We start from the raw sequence: 19,022 nt of genomic DNA on the forward strand, positions 1-19,022 counted from the left end.
TGAACAGCCTTTATCGTTACTGGTTGGTTTAGCGGGTGGTTTAGCTGTCTGTCGCCTGCAGACTCGCTTGTGCACTGCTGCCATTTGCTCTGGGCCACAAGTTGATTTGGTAGCATATGGAGAGGAGCTACCCCCCTCTTTAAGAGTAAATTAAAAACTCAGAGCTTTGATGTGCAGATTTACAGGTCTTTGTTTCTATCTTTAGCCCTGCGACTGCCTTTTCCCTCCCACTCCCGCTCTCACACAGAGCAGCCAGGGCGATGCGTTCACGTCCAGCCTTATGCTACCCCCCACAGGAGCTCGGCCTCATGGTGCACTGTCCACCTGGGACATCGCTGCGCGGCTCGAGCCGAGCAGCACGTGCACAGACCTGTGCTACATCCCTGACATCGCAGCACATTAGCATCAAACCGGTTATCTGATATCACCATTTAATGGCTCTTCACACCTGTCTTGTGAATGCTGATCGTTAATGAACTGAAAAGTCATTGTGTCCTCATAAGCAGGACGGCGGTAACCTCTCCGCGCACAAAATGTCAGGCTACCTAATTCATAGCTCCATTGTGCGCTGCCCTGCGCTGATATTGTTTGTGAGAGAAACATGAGATGGGCCAGCCACTGGCCATTTATCTTAATGAGAGCAGTTAACTCTGGGCTGAGCTGTGGCTGCCGGCTCCACGCAAAAACACAACAATCTCCATGAACGCCCTCTTATCCTCCTACCCGCTGACTTGATTTTTAGGAATACGTTTTGCCCTCTCGTTGAAACCTTAATTAGTTCTAAAGGAGATTAAATTATATGTAATTATTATGATAATATTTTCATTTATTCAAGATAACGGGCCGACTTTAGTGAACACAGTATTTGTCGGGAGAGAGCAATCTCCCTCTCACAGTCAAAGTTATCAAGGCGTGAAATCAGGAATCCTGACGGCAACAAAATGTAATCTTTTTCATACAGAGGGGACAATAGAAGGAGCTGCATACTCTCCTTCTCCACTTTAATTAAAACAGCTCACTGAACCTCTCCCTCTCTCACTCCCCCACCTCTCTCTCTCTTAAGTGTGGAGGGCCAATTCTATCTCTATGCAGAATCTAGTTATTTCCCTCGCACTGAACTTGTCTTAAGCCCTGGCCCTAAATCTTCGTTGAGCAATTGCTTTTTCTTGCAAATTTTATTATTTTTTCGCTCTCTCTCTCCCTCTTTTTCCTCTTTTATTGAAACGGAGGTGACATAACTGAGAGATATAGCGTGATTAGGTTTGGCAGGCTGCAAAAGTAAACACAGCGACACACCGACGACGCCGTGGTGGGATGCTCACATGTGAGGATGCGGACAGGGGGCGAGAAGATGAGTAAGAAAACAGGACTTTTGTGGGATGCCCTTTAAAAAAGACTTTGAGTGTAACCTGAATGAGTCTGCGGTTAGTTACACTTTACATTCATCTGCTCTTTGTGAGGAAAAAACTATGCTTTGTGCTCCCTCTGGTAAGTTTTAAATCATTATCGTTTTTTTTGCCGTTCCAGTGTTGGGTTTTAAACACTGTATGATGTTTGTAATAAACAACTCTCCAGTGAATCGTATCGCAGCATTTAAATGCGCGCTTTCGCTGAAAACGCTGCCTTGTGACTTTGCAAAGGAGCCGTACTGTAAAGGGTGATTAAAAGGACATTCAGACAACATTCACAAATGGCTTAATGGAGGAGAGAAAAAGCTGGCGAAAAGTTGGCATTTAGAAACTGGATTGAGGTAAGAAGGTGCGTGTTGGCGGTATTTGATTTTCACTACCAGTCCAGTTAATGAATGCTGCAGTTAAGCATTCCGAATGCCTCATTATCTGCATACTGTAGTTTTTGTTTTGCATATATGTTTTTACATCTTGCAGTAGTCAGGCTACAGAGAGGGCTTTTTTCAGGTGCGTTGCAGCCACAGTGGCATTAAGGACTATTCACAGCCCTCGTTTCCTCCTCATGTGTTGCAGTCACTCCTACTCACCCCCCTTTTCCTCTCCCCTCCCACCTCTCCTCCCCCCTACAAGTCTTCTAGCCCGAGGGCAGGTAGGGCATCTCGTTGTGATAGTTGTAGTCCGGGCAGACCTTCTGGACCAGGCGGTAGTCCGTACTGTAGAAGGAAATGTAGATACAGATGACCTTGAAAGGCTTGGAGCAAATCCAGGACACGTGGCTCTGAATCTGCTCCTGGAAGCAGGTCTTGGACGGGTCGTAGTTGCACAGTGAGGTGCGCTTGCTGCGGTCCACCTTCTCATAGTCCACGCGGCAGTTGAAGATCTTTGAGTCCTTGGGGTAGACCACACTCTGGCGCTCCAGGTCAAACTCCACGGCCTTGACGGGTGGCACCAGGCTGACTGAGATGTTGCCCTGGCCTGTGGAGTTGTGGCGGAAGTAGACGCTGAACGTGCCGTTACCATGGTCCACAATCTTGCCGGTGATCAGCAGATTAAGCCTAACCGTCTTGATGTTGGAATAGAAGTCTCCCCAGCCAAACATCTTCTTGAACTTGCCGGTCTTAACGATGGGCCGTCGTTTGACCCTGGAGCTGGAGGCGTCGGGTTTGAGCAGGTCGCTGCCCAACATCTCCCAGAACTCCTGTTTAGAAAACTCCTGCTTGGAGAAAGGGACCGGGGAGCGGTAGGGCAGCTCCAGAGAGGTGGCGTTAGCAGCTCTGCTCTTGCTGTGAAGCATCCAGCGGCTCAGAGGCGAGAGGGGAGCCTGCCCGCTCAGGAGGCCCACCGTCTTGGAGGAGTCGTCTGAAGAGCTCTTGGGGCTGGAGGAGTCGTCTTCTTGACCCAGGGCCACCTGAGGAGGAGGCGGAGGCGGGGATCGAAGAAGAAAATAGAGAAAGAAAGAAGGCAGTTATTAGCAAGGTAGAAAGAAACGTGGACAGAAAACAAATTAAAGGTTTAATCGATACTTAATTTACAGTTCATACCTCTAGTGGTAGTAACCGTGACATTCTATCAATGTTATATATATAAATAAATGGTTGAAATTTTTGCCGGTATTGCTATTATTACATTCTTTTGTTTACCTCTGCTGCGAGAGACAATACTTCTTTATGTTTTAACGCAGCCGATGTAATTCCATAAACTCACCGGTGATGGGCTCGGTGAGGCCAGAGGCATCAAAGACCAGATTCAAACACAAAATCCACACCAAAACTGAATTCACATAAGGCGTGTTGCTCCTGGTCCTGGGCAGTTTAATCAATACTTGTGAGGGTGGACAATTTTCTACAAAGGCTATAATCCTGTAAAACAATAAAGCTACGCTATTAAGAAATGCCTTCTAGAGCTGCTTCTATGACAACAGAGTTGGGGGTTGATTTATGCTTTTATGAAGTGTCAGGATGCGCCAAAAGCAGAAAGGATTCATGATAACGGTTACAAATCACTAATTTCTACACTGCTGAAGCATCATTCAATGTGCTATCGCTTTTTTTTTTTTACTCTCAAAGCATCTAATTTTCACTGGAACAAAGTCAGAAAAGGGTACTTGAAGATCATCTGACTGGGGAGGAATTGTTCTTATATAAAATCTTACAGAAAGAAACTCCAGCTCAAAGTCGACTAAGCTGTGTTTCCTGTTTTAAAGTGAGCTTTTTGCTTCTTAAGCACTGCGGTGCGAGTCTGAGCACAGGCGAAACTATTATTGCCTCCAAAGATTTGGTCGGAGGATCAAAGTGTTTGAGGATGGGGAGGTGGGCTAGCGTGCGTGGGGAGGGGGGGAGGCGAAGAATAAAGTGTAATGTCCAATTAAGACTCCCAGTGTTTTAATTAAAGGAAAAAATCTGTATCGGCACACACACAAAGCTGTCAGATGTTAACATCAACCGAGGGGAGGGGAGGAGAACTGAGGGAGATAAGATGGTGCTGCTGTGCTCAGCAGTAGCTTTGTGAAGAGTGTGTGAATGTGAGAGCGAAGTAATGGGTAATTATTCAACGGTAATGATCTATTAACAGGTAGCTTCTGTCTAATGTGCCATAGAAGGATCCAGCATTATTATGTCCTTCGGATTTGGCAGTGGAGAACACACACACACACACACACACACACATGTCGCTTGTGAGTTTTGGGTTGTGCTGAACGTTTAGCAATAAGTGATGCAAATGCGAATGGCGGGATACGTTTGTGTATGTGTGTGCGCTCTACCCGGAGAGATTTTACAGTGATGCATAATGCATGTATTGCTGTCTGTGCTCTGATCCATCTACTGTCTTGACTGCCAGGGCTTCCTTATACAGGCTTAGTCAGGATTATTAAGTCTGACTCATTCTTATTCCATTTTATGCAGGTTTTTCAAGCTCGCTCAGATTTGTTCACTTGCACCGCAGTCAGTCAGCGATATTGATTTTCTGTCTCCCTAAAAACATGTATTTCCTTTCATAACAACGTGTATCGCATTTCAACTGCCTTGCGAGGATTCCCGCTGATGTGGTTGTGGTCTGGTGTTTGGACTCAGATGAGAGGACTCCACTTTTCCCTTAATCTGGCCCTATTACCACGGGGGTGTTAGAGGCCAGACGCCCTCTCCTCTAGTTACCTGTCTGCTGCTACGCTACACTGCTGCTCAGATCCTTCAGCCTCCCCACAGGGGCCGCTAACAGCCTCGACAAGGACTCCTTCCTCTTGAATCAGATAGTTCTGATAGCTTCTTCGAGAATCCCAAACTCATTAATAATGAACAAAAATTTGGAGGGGCTGAAGACATATTGATTTTCATCTTTTCAAATGTGTCTTTGTTTTTTCAGAGGGGAGTGGAGGCCAGGCGGGATGACTTTGATGACAAATACACCACTCCCCACGGCTCCTATTGAAGGACTAGTTTGTGTTTGATTTCTCTTCTTCAATGAGCTGGTGGCTGCTAGGCACAGAGGGTAGCACTCTGCCTGCCTCCCCAGATAGCACTTAAGAGCCCCTGCAGTGTCCTACAAAAAGGCCCTTTAGGGTTCTTGAAAAATATTTCACTCTTGATTTCTATGGAACTGCCCCTCGCTTTAAAGATCCTGATCATTTTGCCAGCGCCGCCTCTCGTCTAGACTGACTCTCAGATGGCGCCAACGCTCATATCTGAGCAAAAACATATTGCAGCACGCTTTGCTGTAGCTTACATATTGAGCAAGGCATCCCTCCCTCTCTCGCACAGCCTTCATTAGAGAGCCTGAGAGGCCAGGCTGCAGGAGGAGAGATGAAGTGAGCATCGTGCCATTGTTGAACAGAAGATTTAAGTGTCTGGCGCTGCTGGAGGTGTCAGATTCAGCGTGCAGCATCATTGTCAAAGACAAATGTTAAAATTAGCTTAATATGGCTCTGAAAAAAGAGGGGAAAACCGAGCCAGAGCTGCAATGATCACTGCAGTGAGAGAACACATACGGTGCGGTTGTCCAAAACACCATGATGCCTTAAAGTGCAGTTGTGGTTTAATTTTTGCAGGTAAATGTGCTCATAAGTGGCCTGTAGCATTGCTTTTTACATGCTGTTTCCTTGTATATGCACACTAGGAGATGTGGTGAAGGTCACAGCGGTAACACATTATACTGCAGCACATAACATATTTTTCACCATTAAATATTACAACAATCACTACTTTTCCACTCCATTCTGAAAAACTGCATACTGCTACAACTCTCTCGCCAGTCTGCATTTAACTAGCAGAGTATATGAGGTGCAAGATTTAACTATCAGCACGCTTCCAGCTTTGACTTATGCAATGTAAGCAAGTTGAAATGGTGTAGAAAAACCCTGGAGTTCACTGTTGTTTTCGCAGTGGCAAAAGATTAATGCATTGCCTCATTTTACTGGAATATTTTTCATATTTTAGCATGCACAGCACGACACTGTTTTGTTAACAACTGAGCTCTAATGTTGTCTGCGTCGGGTATTCATGCCACTCACTTGCTTTTATATTTAAAATACAGTCCAAGAAGTCAGTCTTTGATGATGCACCACAGATAATATCTATTTGTTCAGTGGCCAGTGTTGTTAACATTAAAGAAGCGTTCTGATGAGTTTGAAAAATACGCAACAGTCGAGTACTTCCAGGGTTGCAGTGGTCATGTCAAAGGTTTACTGCTCGCTAGGTCACACTAAAATATGCACATTAAACCATCTGCATAGTGTAACACAATAAAATGTTGCTTCAAAAGGCCAGAACAAGTTACTTTGAGACCAAGTTTGTTTTGTTTCATGAAGCTTGGCAAGATGCATCCCAGCTTTAAGTACTGTAGGCAAAGTGTGGGCGACGGGCAATCAGGTCTTAGTGAGGGGGCGGAGGTTCGAGGTGATTTTGTCATTTGTCATGTGCGCTAAGTGAGTCAGTGAAACGGCTGGAGAGGATGGGAGGTGGCTGCGGGCTCTGTCGCTGTGGTAATTGTGAGTCATTCAGCCTCAGTGAGCACGGGCCCCAGGCCTCTCTCCCAGCAGGGAGTGTGGGGAGGGGAGCGATCCTCACAAGCCTGCCAGCTCCACAGGCAATAATCAGCCTGTTACAGTGACAGGTACACCGTTTTAACCCCTCTCCCCTGGTGACAGAAGCACACTATTGCCATAATATAGCACAGAGATCAGGAAGCCACTTAACTGAAATCTGTGCCGCAGCTCTCACGGCAGCGGCGGACTGGTGACCGAACAGTGTGTCAACCAGAGAGGGGGGATGTTGTTCCAAAATTCAGCTCGCACTTGAGTTTACACATTCAGACTTAACTCGTCGAGTTCCTGAAAATGAACAAGGGTCGCAGATAGCCTCATTAGACCTGTACATGTGTTTTTATTTCAGAAATGGGGGGATTAGAGCCAAAATAGTAATTAATCCATCAAAAGTTATTTTGATCATTGATTAATGGCCTGTTTTGTTTTGTTTTTTTGCTGCAAACAGTCTCTGGGTCCAGCTTCTCCTGTCTGAGCATGTGATGTGTCTCCCTGTGTTGCATCATTGTAAATTAAATATTTTTGGGGTTTTCTGGACAAAATGGGCAATGTGAAAATGTCACCTTGGGCATTAGGAAACTGAAATTGAGCGGATCAAATAATTAATTCATTAAAATTAATTCATTACACTCCATATTTTTTATGATAACAGGGTAAAATGACTATGTTTAATGTGAAATGGAAGTGATGAACCCACAGAGCGTTATCACACGACTTTGCAGCTCCCCTCAGCTTGATTTTAATCTTTTTCAGCTCTTTGTTTTGATTTTATGGCCCTCGTCTTCACTGATTTGGTTCACTCTCTGAAAAAGCTGGAAAAGACTGTGCAGACTCCTGCAGACAGACACAGTTAGTAACTACAGCTAGAGATATTCAGCATACGACAAAACTGAACGCACAGTGTTGCATGTTAAAAGCATTGACCTGCAGATCATCCTCACATGCTTTCTAGGACGTGTGTGTATGTCTTTGGTGTGATTTGTGGTTTGAAAATGTATTTTTATGGATGCGTGGTCGAGTGTGAATTGATTAATTGATTGATTGACACAGAGAATCTGCCTGTTGAGCCGCCCAGCGGGGCTGAAAGCATGTGCTTGTCCTGGGGAGCTGACAAGTTCAATAAGCACTCCATTTTCCTCTGGCTGTTGAGTTGAAATCTTCATCTCTAATATGACATCAATTTTTAATTAAAGACCCAGGCAGCTCAGATTTCTTAAGTGTTCGTCAATGCTTTATTCTTTTTTATTTTTTTCTCTCTCCTCTCCCCGTCTCCAGATCTAATATGCTCACTGCAGGAGACTTCTCTGTTACATGATTAAAGGCTGAAAATGGCTGTGCCCTTATAACTAATTATTCTTCTGGCTAGTGTAGATCCAAGAGGAGGTGAGGGGGAGAAAGGTAATTTCACAAGAAACAAGCCATTTGACTCGTAATGAATAATTTACTCTGGCTTCTTGGGGGTCACTGGAGCTTAGATCTGCAGTGGGTGAACAAACTCACTACACTGAATCTTTTTATTCTAAACTCTCTTCCCGATCTGTTCTCTGTTTCTGCATCCTCCGCCTGCTTTGCCGGCTCATTTTGGACAGGTTCACTTGTGTGGTCCCGGTGGACTCGGGCTCATTTTGTATGCTCAGAGTGAAGTCGGCCTCTGAATTGGCTATCACATTTTTACATTATAAGATATTGACAAGTTGGCGGTGCAGGGAGGGCGTAGAGGGGCGGCAGGGGACGGTTTCTCCCCAGTGTCTCCCCAGGGAGCGAGGGGAGCAGAGCATGGGCTGATGGGATGGAGCTGATTAAAGTGCTGCTACAGTATTCACACCTGTCTGGTAAAAACTGGAAGGACTTTGCAATTGTCTCATGGAGGCTCAGGTATAAAAAGCTTCAACTAGACACTGCCCTCTGACTTCATGCGCTCGTCCCAGCTCCAATTCACAACCAAAAAACAAATGAATTATGCCTTCTTGTCCATTAATATGCTTTTCAGCAAGGCAGCTGAATTGCTTCAGCAAAGGTGCTAAGTGGTTAAATCAAAAGACAATGGTTTGTGCAGCACCCAGCTGGCAATGTGTGCAACTGTGTGAATGGGCTCCATTCACACTCACAGTAGCACTAAAATTCAATGAATGTCAGGATCGGCTCATTAGTGGACTTTAAACACAGATGTGGTTGCACCCAGAATGCACCGGGACTCCATCATGTCAGCGACATTTAGAGGTGGGCCAGATGTGTTCGCGTTTGTATTGTGCACACGAACGCATCCCTGATTGCTTTGAAGCTCTGTCTGGCTTCACAGGTTGCGTGCAGACTGCAAACCGTCAAAACGCGATTTATTTGCATATGCCACAGAGCTCGGACACCACAGCGAGGAACCAGACCGACACAGCAATCTGCTCCTCGAGCTGAAGTCGAACTTTTTCCTGTTTGGCAGCAGCCTTAAAGACGTGCAACCAAACGTGAGGGCGTGAAATATGAGTCCTGAGAACAGGTTTCAGGACGGGACGAACTGCAGTCTGTCTCAGAACGACACCGGAGAAATGACATTGTTCAAACTCATAAAACAACCTATGTGTTAAGTGACGAGTGACCTCCAGCAGGCTGGCACATACTCTGTTATCAAAAAGGCTGAGTTGTGGTGGATGGCTGGACACATAAAGAATCTCGCTTTGACACCATATAATGTCGTCCGTCTTCACTACAGCGGCGGAAATGTTTGTATGTGTCATCTATACGTCATTTTTTAATCAACTGACAAAAAAATCGATTCTGTGCTTTAGGTCGGTGAAGCTTTGGCAACTAGAAAACACTCTTAACAAGGCCATTGTAACGCGTGGCATGGATGTGCATGACAAGTGCATGACTGCTCACACTGACATCTCCTGGAGGAATAAAGGTTGGAATAATTGCAAGCCATTGCTCTCCGATGTTCTACAGCAATACATCCTCAGTTCAATTCAGAAATCACTGTGCTCTGCGAAAAATGTCCCTATTATCCATTTATTACACTTGAAACGATCTCCTTTCAAGTTCAGCCAAATTCCCTGATCCCTGTGGATGTGCGCTGCTTTAATTGGACACACCCGTAAAGACCCTCAGCGGGCCCTGTGTGGACATGTGCACCACTCTGACCCTGAAAATCACTGTACCGTCGCCGGGCAGCACGCTGGTGAACTGCACGCTAGATGTCCACTGACGCAGAACAGACTGTTTACAGATTGTGAGAGAATTGAGAATATAAATGAGCTTTTGCTCGACCGGTCTCATTCCGGCGAGGTATCCAGCAGCTTCATTCACGCCACGACGAGGTCAGCGTGAACCTCAGAGCCTGCAGCATCAGAAAAGCTTCGGTTTCCTTCAGCGTTAAACTGCACTGACAGCTTGGTGTTCCCCCTTCAAATAAACCCACGTCCCCTGGTCCCACATCGCCTTTTCTAATATTGTTTGGATACCTACAGATCTTGAAACGCTGAAAATCTCATTCTATATTGACACTTTCCACAACATTTTCACAATGCAGTAAAACAACTTTTACTATTGTCAGTTCCAGCAGAAGCTCTCTGAAATTAAAACGTCTGTTATGGATTTTCCCATCCTTAGTTATTCCTCCGTGTGAAAGTCAAGCGCATCTTTATCTGGATCCTCTGGGAGTTATACCCACTCATTCTACCCAAGGCTACAAGTCATTTTTCTTTAAGCTGTGCAGTGTAATCCATCCTTCACTATCCAAACCAGCAGACAAAGCTACAGATATTCTTCCAGGATTTGCTCTGTCTCCCCTGCAGTCTCCCAAAGAGCGATGCCACAACAATAAATTGTGCTGGTTTTGAGCAGACATCGTATTCTGCTTCAGGACAGCTCAGCGCTTCACCATGAAGGGCTGTCAGTGTGTCAGGGAGCATGCTTTCTCTCTGTCTGTGCGACTGCTGGGAGCTTGGGGGGGTGGGGGTGGGCTGGAAGGACGGGAGGGGTCCCCCGCTGTCTTCCTCAGCGAGTGGTCAGGGGGGAAGAGGTGCACCTCTGGGGTCATCCTTGCTGTGGTTGTGCATAACTCAAGCTGTTTTACACGACAGGCAGGAAGCCACAGAGGTGGTCCGTTATAACAGCAGCAGCACTGCTCATCCACGGCTTCTCCATGTTTCCATATTATTTTCTCCTTTTGCTCATTATTACACAAAAACAGAAACCGATGTAAAACGTCAGAGCACAACTAATGCTTGTTAATCTGCCATCCCACCCGCTGTTTAGTCATGCTACTCTCTCTGACTCATTCATCCCTGGGGTTTGTGCAGGTTCGAATCCATGACCACAGCTCTGAAACATCAGTCTGATTGTGCCGTGTATTGATGAATCCACGACGCTGACCCTGGTGCTGAAGCAGCAGTGGGATTTATAATTGCAATCCCTTCTGTTAGCTTCCTGTTTTATCTATAATATTCTTTGAACTGTATTCGACACATGCTTAATTCTATAACACATTGTAGCATATATACTCAATCCCACAGTGTCACCTTCACGATCAAAGTGACGAGTAGCTACGTGTGGTTGCAGAGGAGCGACAGGATCATAGAGGCTGCCTGTAGTAGTCCCTATAATATGTCTATAATATTCCTATGATGATTCAGACGCAACTGTGCTGTTAAAAATACACCCAGACCAAACCACCTCTGTGACAAAATATTTTAGAGGAGTCATGACTACAGATAGATGTTTCACAGGGAACACAAACTTGTTCTATATTCATAGATTCACACTCCCTTTGCTGGTTATTTCAGGGCGCAAATATTTCCTGTTGATTTTCAGTGATGTTCAAGTTTTTTCTCTCATTAGCAAGCTTTAAGAGTTCTCTTCTTTATTTCGCACAGTGTTCATTGAGTGTGCTTCAAGGAATTTAGATGGTAAAAAAAATTCAAAGGGGTCATGAAACTCCAGATCCACCCTGCTTGTAGTGTATTGTGAGAAACATGGGGACAACTTGCCTGAATGAACCCAGTCTGCTGCATCAAATTTAAAGGTATATTTAGTCATTACTTCAATACACAGTTATAAAAGGGAAATTGTAGTGGGAAGAATACTGGATAAAATGCAATTGTAGAACTAGAAAGTTTACAGTTAAGGCGTCCTGCAAAAATATTCTTTTCGTGGTGTACATGGGTGTGTGCTGATTGGTGCTGTGGGGTGGGCGGTGCACCCAGTGGGCCATCTCCCCTGTTAAAAATTTACAAATCACTGACTGGTTGCACCAGATGTGCTGGCAGAGCCAAAAAAGCCAAGAGGCCAGTTACTATGTGGCTTCCCTTCGACAGCACACGTCAAATTTAAGGACGACAAACAACAATCATGCAATTACGTGCGCAAACCAAGTCTGTTCATGAACGTAGAGCCACAATGAAAATGGTACCTGCTGTTGGCAATGAGGAGCCATGTGACATTTTAAAAAATGTTCTGGTAAAAGTTTATAAAATTAGAGGCAAATGAACTCCAGATTCTAATTTAAAGGTCATGAAGATGCAGGCTGAAGCTGAGAAGCTGAAATAATAATGTAGAAACTTACTTAAAACAGAGGAAACGGAAATAAAACGGCTGCATCTAACAACTATCAATTAATTTAGTTTTTTCTCAGTTAAGTGAATGATTAATCTAAAATATTTAATATTGAATCTGCTTGTTTTGATTTTCCTGGTATATGAGACAGAGAAAAACCTGCAGTCCTCATGTTCGAGAAGCTGCAGTGCAAGTTTGGCATTTTGTGTTGAGCAATGTCTGAAACGATGAATCAAATCAGCTGCCAGCTAACCGTTTAGCAAACGAATCGCTGCTGCTCTACAAACGGGCATCGTTGTGTCATACACAAGGTAAAATGACTTGTTTCTGGTCTGCATTAATTCAGCAGGTTTCTTATTTTCTTTTGCAGTTTCAGACAAAGTCACGTTAATATCTTTCCAGTTAAACTTGTTATGTATAATTTCTCCAAGGAACCCAGTTTAAGTGTCTCAAACTCACTATCTATTAAAGCAATTATACTCTTGGTTTCCCAAATAAAACGAAATGAGTTTTCTTAATATTGAATTCAACTTAATTTAGATACCTGATTTAGTTCATGTCTCAGGTTGAATGCTGTTTAAACATGAGGGTGTTGGGCTGCTTCCCCTAAACAAATGGTTAACAAGGGAAATGCATATTACTGTGCCGCTGCTGATGAAGATGCCATGACCTGATAATTGTCCCCCTCAAATCACCCTGTTATGATTCGTTATGCAGCCACAGGGGGAAAGTAAAGGACAGATGTCTTCAGCACAATAACCCCCTCTGTCTGCCTCCACTGTGGCTTTGCAGCCAAGCCCTCCCTGATGATAGAAATTTGACAATCATGAATGAGTTTTGTGTTTCCTGCGTCTGTGTGGGATGTGAGGTGGAGAGTAGAAGCTTATGAGCTCTGACATGCAGATTGCAACAATGATGGCAAAGAGGAAGACTCGAGGGAGCGAGACATCCAAAAAAAAAAAAAAAAATGAAATTAGTATTCACTCTGCTGCCACCGTCTCACATTTGTGTCTGCGTGCAATATATGCTGTATGAGACAGAGAGGTTTTTTTCTGTTTGTTTTCTCAGGATTAAGGTGGTATTTCTGCTTAGCCGGGGATGTATCTGGGTGGACAAGGTCAGCGACCCTGCGAGGACGACAGGTATCTGAGAAACATGAATCTAAGAGTTTGTGACGGGCCAAAACGGAGAGAGGAGTCTGATCTGGTTAGAATTAGCGCCTGACAGCCTCTGCATTGTAATCTTACACACAAATACTCAGGTTTGCACAGTGTGCGTTTGTGCATTGTTGCACCATGCTGTCTTGTGGCGTTCCAGGCAAAGCACAGGCAGTTTTGCTTAGACTTTTAAGCCTTTTGTTGCCTCAGCTGTTGTACTGCTACGTTATCATTCAAATGTGCCATTGCTGTGCTGCTGTCTGTACAGCCCAATCACAATCCCTCTTTGTCATGAAAGGGATTTTGGCTCTGTGAAGCTTTCACTGTAAGGACATAATTTGTTTTTAATTGACGAGCCGTGTTAAATAAGTACGTGTTTCTTTGCTGATGGCAAAGTCAAATGGAGGTGATGGCAAAAGTTTAGAAATGGAAAACTCGTACTTTAAAGGCACAAGATCCTCATTTGTCGATGCTAATTCATACAAGTGACATGTTTTCTTCATATTTTCAAATTACGTGCATGCACAGAAAAGAGTGCAGCAGACAAACCTTGGGATAGGTATGAATGTCCTCACTGAAAATCAATCTGCAAGAAGTGACATTCTTTGCAGAGCTACAGAGGTGAAATTCAGCTATCAAGCATGATGGCCAGTGTCTGCGTCTACACTGAAAGCAATCAGAGGGAGTATAAAGCCGCCCTGTCTCTCATGGCCGCAGAGAGGCTACCTGAGGCTCATCCCTTCCAGAAAATTCTTGTGTGAGAGAGCAGCCGTGAGCCCGATGTGAGCACGTATGCAGGGCCGAGCGCCTGCATCCCCAGCGAGCTTCACTACATGAAGGTTACAGTGTGCGCAAGGTCAGAAAACCTCAGTAAATAAGCTCTTTTGTGGGTGTTCACATGTATTAAGTGCGAGCATTTATGTCTCCTTGTGGCGAGCTCAGTGAGTAAAACTATAATTACATTAAAAAAATTGTACCTATTTGAAGTAAGTCTTTAGCCAGGCAGCGCAGAAATGCACTTATATTAGTAATTGCAGGGTAGTAGAGAGTCCGCAGCTCATTGAAGCATTGAGTTCAATGCCCTGTCCAGTGCACCCCATTCTTCTATTAGTAGTAATTCAGATTGCTGGAGGTGGGGAGAGCACTTGTCGTTCACCTCAGCCCCACCGGCTGGTCTAAGGATTCAGGCTGTCAGTCTTGTGCTGTGCACGGTTCAGCCACACTGCTGCAGTTGTAATTATGTGTGGATTAAGTGTGTTTTCTTGGATGCTTATGTGAAAAAGGAAGAATCTGTGATGGCTGTCGATGAGGTGTATAATCCTCTGATGCAGATGTTTAACTCATTCCCTTTTTTTTTTTTGCATTCCATCTCCTTTATCTATACACCTCCTCTCATTTGCTTTATCGTTACACCACTCTGTACCTGCCCTGTCTAATCTCAATGTGTCAACGTATTCTATAGCACCTGTGTTTCCTTTGCATATAGTGCGAGCTCAGTTCACCACACATTTGCTGCATCTGTTAAGTGATTTATTGCATCATTTCAAAGACTGCAACATTCACATAAGAACTGAAACAATTAGTCAATTGACAGCAAGTTCATTTTGATCATCTATTTTGGTAATCCAGCAGCAAAAATGCCAAATATTTGATGGTTCCGGCTTCCTAAATGCAACACTTTGGTTTTTGTTGGTCAGACAAATAAAAGCTTTTTGACTATCTCTATTTTCATTAGTCGGCATTGACAGCCCGACTTCACATCTCAGTTCTGCTTAAGCAGCAACTGACCGCTAATCACAAGGACAGTGAAAAGACACTAAATATCAAGCTATCCTCCTAAACAGCTCTCTCTGGATATATGCATATTAGCCACTTAGCTCACTGAAACAAACCCAGCCAGCTTGCTGAGCATCACAGATGAAAAATAACTCAAACCGCCGCCAAAAATAAACACAATCTCTCAACCAGTCAATTACACAACTGAGATGGTTTATATTATTCATAACCCTCCATTCAAATACAGAGAATAATTAACATTTGAAACACATCGTTCATCACACGAACAACAACCGGAGTGGCACCTTGTGTTAATAGTCGTCTATATAAGTAGTCATTTGCAAAAGGCCCCTCGAGACCTAAACCCTCTCTGAGAATTGCAGCGCTATTACAACACAAAACCATCCAAATCGAATTTTAATGCATAGTAGGCTTATATGATTATTAATCATGGCTCCACTGCATAATAAAAAGTTACTTAATTTATTAATTGCTCCCTAATTTATCAATGTCACAGGGCTAATGAATTACCCAGGATCTCCTGCTGAGGGATGTCATGTACGTTTTTCATAGATACATGGTCTGCAGAGGGAGAAAAAGCCCCAATTAATTTCACTATCATTAGCCACAGACCTTTCGGGTTACAATAGGCTGCAGCCCTGCAGCTCACAAAATGCTCCCAGAACCAAGACAAGACCAGTGAGTGTTAAGCCTATTATCCCACACTCTTGTATCTAGTTATACGACGGCTGAAAAGGCGCTCATCCCCCATATTTTAAGCCAGCGTGTGGTCTCTTCCCTCTCAGATCTGTGGAAACTGCTCCGTCTCAGCTAAATAAATCTGTGTGTGTTTAGTCTTTCACAACCACTTTCTGCGAAACCTCACAGCACCAGAAGGGCCATTACTTTACTCCGAGCACCTGAATAATACCTTAATATGGGAGCCACAAGGTCATCCTTGAAGGGATGTCGACACTAACGGGGGCATCAAACAAGCACTCAGCCTCACTTGAATATTTCCACTGTACTTTTTTTTTTGGAGCTTGCTCATTTCCTGGGCCCGGCGATACTCAGCCCGGGGGTTTCCGAACAGAAGGATGTTCAAGTTTTCTCATGTGTATCAAGAGCTGATTTCTCATTAAAGGCTGCTTTTTAATAAATCTGCAAGCGTACATGTAAGAGGAGTGGGTTGATCCAAATCTGAGTGTAAGGTTATGTAATGTAGTATTCATTAAGACTACAGAATCAGCTCACACATCTGGTGTTAAAGGCCAGTGGGGGGGATACAATGGATAAGTTTTTAGTATTCATTTATTAGCACTTATATGGATTAGAACAGAGAGTGTATAGTTTGATGAGAGGCTTCACCCAGTTCAAAGGTATCTCAACACCTACAGTTTAAATTCTGCATTTAATCACATCTGACATGAAGGTGTGAGTCCTCAAAAAAAAAAGTAGCTGCTTGTCTCATCTTTCTGTCGATCTTTGCCATGAAAAAGTGCTCAATCCTCCTGTAAATCTCACACTTTGACCACATGGCCTTCACCCCACAACCTTTCTGTCCAGTTGTTTGTAGCCAATGAACATGAATAATAAAAAGAAATGTGATAAATGTGTTGTCCGGTCTAAAGTGTGTATTTCCAGCCAGATGTGTGGGCTGCTGCAGGGTAAACCCACTTTTTGTGTGCAGTTGTGTGCAGCATATAGTTTCAAACTGGTGAAAGCTTTCACATAATTTTCTAAGATGCTTTTGCAGTGTTTGGTTTGCTTCCGCTAAAAGTGGACCGTTACACCTGCCCGTCGCGAAAAGTCAACGCTTATGACATGTTCACATTTCCTTTAATTAACTCCTACTTTCACGTGCTACAGACTTTCAAGTGATCCACTGATGCAGAATGAATGACATGTTCACGGCTCTGATGTGGCTCCGAACACGCACACAGCGGAGCACAGTGATGATGGACACCGGCGGCGCGGCGCGCTCCGCTGGGAGTAGCGACAGTGCAGCCGCCGCGCCGGATCCGAGCGGGGTCAAAGTGAATGTTATTTACTTGATAATCCAAAATTAGCTCCAGAATAACGCAGGCATCAGCACGAACGCGTTCGGAGGCGGCGAACAGAGCACAGCAGGTGAGAATTATCTCTGCATCTTCGTGCACGTCTGGTGATTTATCATTTTAACCAGCATCGCGTCAACTACTAGTAACCGTCTCCACACGTTTCTCCACACAATTGCTGCCGACTTACACTCGCGAGTTTGGAAGTTTTTGGTGCAAACGGGGTGCAGACCACCTTGCCGTACCTCATGACGCAGGTACAAGGTGTTGGACACGGATAACCAAAGGTAATTTGGAGCATGAAGCGTAAAGACTGCGCTGTGACTTTTCCCCACTCCCGTTCTTTTCTTACCAAACAAGCGGTTCCGTTGAGGAGGAGCAGGATGAAGCCGCGGTTGGGACGCATCATTCCGGCGCGTAAAACCCACAGCTCCCCCCCTCCCCGTTAGCAAAAAGAAAAAAAAAAAAGAAAGAAAAATTAAAAACTCCCGCACACGGGCTTTTCCTCCTTCAGGATGATGCTCTTCCTCCGGCACCGGATCCCTCTCGGCTGACGCACGGTCCCATGTCCAAGACGGGCTGAACTGCAGCTTCCTCAAACCTAAAGAGAAACCGCTGGGAAGCACTTCAGTCCCCCCTTTTTTTGGCTTTTCTTTTTTTCCACCAATCCCGGTTTTGAGTCAAATTAGTTGTGGTATGAGAAATCCATGAATATGCGGCGAGCTGTTATCATCCATGCATACAAACAAGCAAACAAAAAAAGATCCCAGCTCAGAGTGAAATGGCTCGACTGGGAAGTGGGTAGATCATATCTGGTCATCGGTGGAGATCCTGAGCTGCAGCCTCCTGCAGAAACTGAGCGATGCTGAGACGAGCAAGAGCGAACGCACGTTTTAACAGTTTCTGCTCCCTCTCCCTCTCTGTGTGTGCCTCTCTCTCCCCCCTTTCCCTCTCTTTCACCCCCTCCCTTATCTCTATCTCCCTCCACCTATCCTATCCTGCAACTCCCTCTCTCAGCCATCCACTCAGTTCATTCTGCACACACATAAAAGCAATTAAAACAAATAATCAGTGGCTGCACAACAATAAACATCTGTTCCACTTGTGTGAGTGTCCCCGTCTCTCAAACAATCCGCTGACAACATTTTGGCCATTTCTCATCACCAAACCTGTCATTAAACGCCATCATCGCTGCAGGTGGGTGGAAATCACTGATTGGGAAAGACGGTGTGCTTGTCACAGCGCAAAACTCCGGTGTCACACGGTGACTGAGGATGTTCAAGCTGAGGTTTGCGGCGACGGAAAGCCTCAAGTCACATCAACGCGTTACAGTCACATTGTTCGCCCTCCCCAGCAGGCCAGCCGGCCATCCGGAGCCCTGCTGAGGAGTATTGACGGACACCAGTGACCGTCACTCCAGCGGGGTGTGATTAATAAAGACTTTCCCCAATAACGCACAGTTCATTAGGAGCAGGTTAATGGACTGAAATGCAAGATATCACTACGCAGGTCCCCTGGCTCCCGACGGCTCCATTTCTGCTTAATTAGACTCATAGATGAGCTTCCCCCCCCCCCCCCCCCCCCCCTCTCTCTGTCCATCTATTCTTTCCACTCGCTCTTCTTTCCCTGCAGCACAGGGGAAAACCTGGTCTGCATCTTTCCATCCCCGGGTCAGATCCTTTCCCATCAGCCTTATTTTGTCTCGGATCAAACCGTTTTAAAGCTTTTGATCCGGTGGGTTTCTCCGCACCTGCTAATAATGCATGTGCTGTTATCTGCTAAAAGGGTTAATTGATCTCAGCTCTGGGGTTAATTGGCTCGACGGGCCTCATGCTGAGGGACCGGAGCCCTGCAGGAGCAAGGTCACAGCTGAGGGGTCAGCAAGGGAGGGGAGGCCGAGTCAATCCAGTGCGACTGGGACATCAAAGCGCATGGGCGCAGGGAAGTCTTCATGCTGTCTTCCACCGATCTGACCGCGCACACATACAAATTCACTGCTCATTATGATGCAGGAGATGCTGATGAAAGATGTGAATGAGCTCAT

The 19,022-nt window shown here is 45.0% G+C and overlaps 1 protein-coding gene across 1 annotated transcript; it reads right to left on the minus strand.

Moving 5' to 3' along the window:
- Positions 1–2,043: 2,043 nt before the first annotated feature.
- On the minus strand, positions 2,044–17,387 carry LOC121621304 (neurexophilin-1). The gene is made up of 2 exons (XM_041957721.1): positions 17,331–17,387; positions 2,044–2,817 (listed from the first exon to the last, which is right to left on the minus strand). Exons 1-2 carry the CDS (start codon positions 17,385–17,387, stop codon positions 2,044–2,046), a joined length of 831 nt encoding a protein of 276 aa, XP_041813655.1.
- Between the last annotated feature and the right edge of the window lie 1,635 nt (positions 17,388–19,022).

The sequence above is a fragment of the Chelmon rostratus genome, chromosome 17, assembly GCF_017976325.1.
Source record: "Chelmon rostratus isolate fCheRos1 chromosome 17, fCheRos1.pri, whole genome shotgun sequence".
Taxonomy (NCBI): Eukaryota; Metazoa; Chordata; class Actinopteri; order Chaetodontiformes; family Chaetodontidae; genus Chelmon; species Chelmon rostratus.

Coding starts and splice junctions, on each gene's coding strand:
- LOC121621304 (XM_041957721.1), bottom strand. CDS start 17,387: ATGATGCGTCCCAACCGCGGCTTCATCCTGCTCCTCCTCAACGGAACC. Junction 2,818..17,330: donor TCAACGGAACCGCTTGTTTG/GTAAGAAAAGAA, acceptor CCTCCTCCTCAG/GTGGCCCTGGGTCAAGAAGA.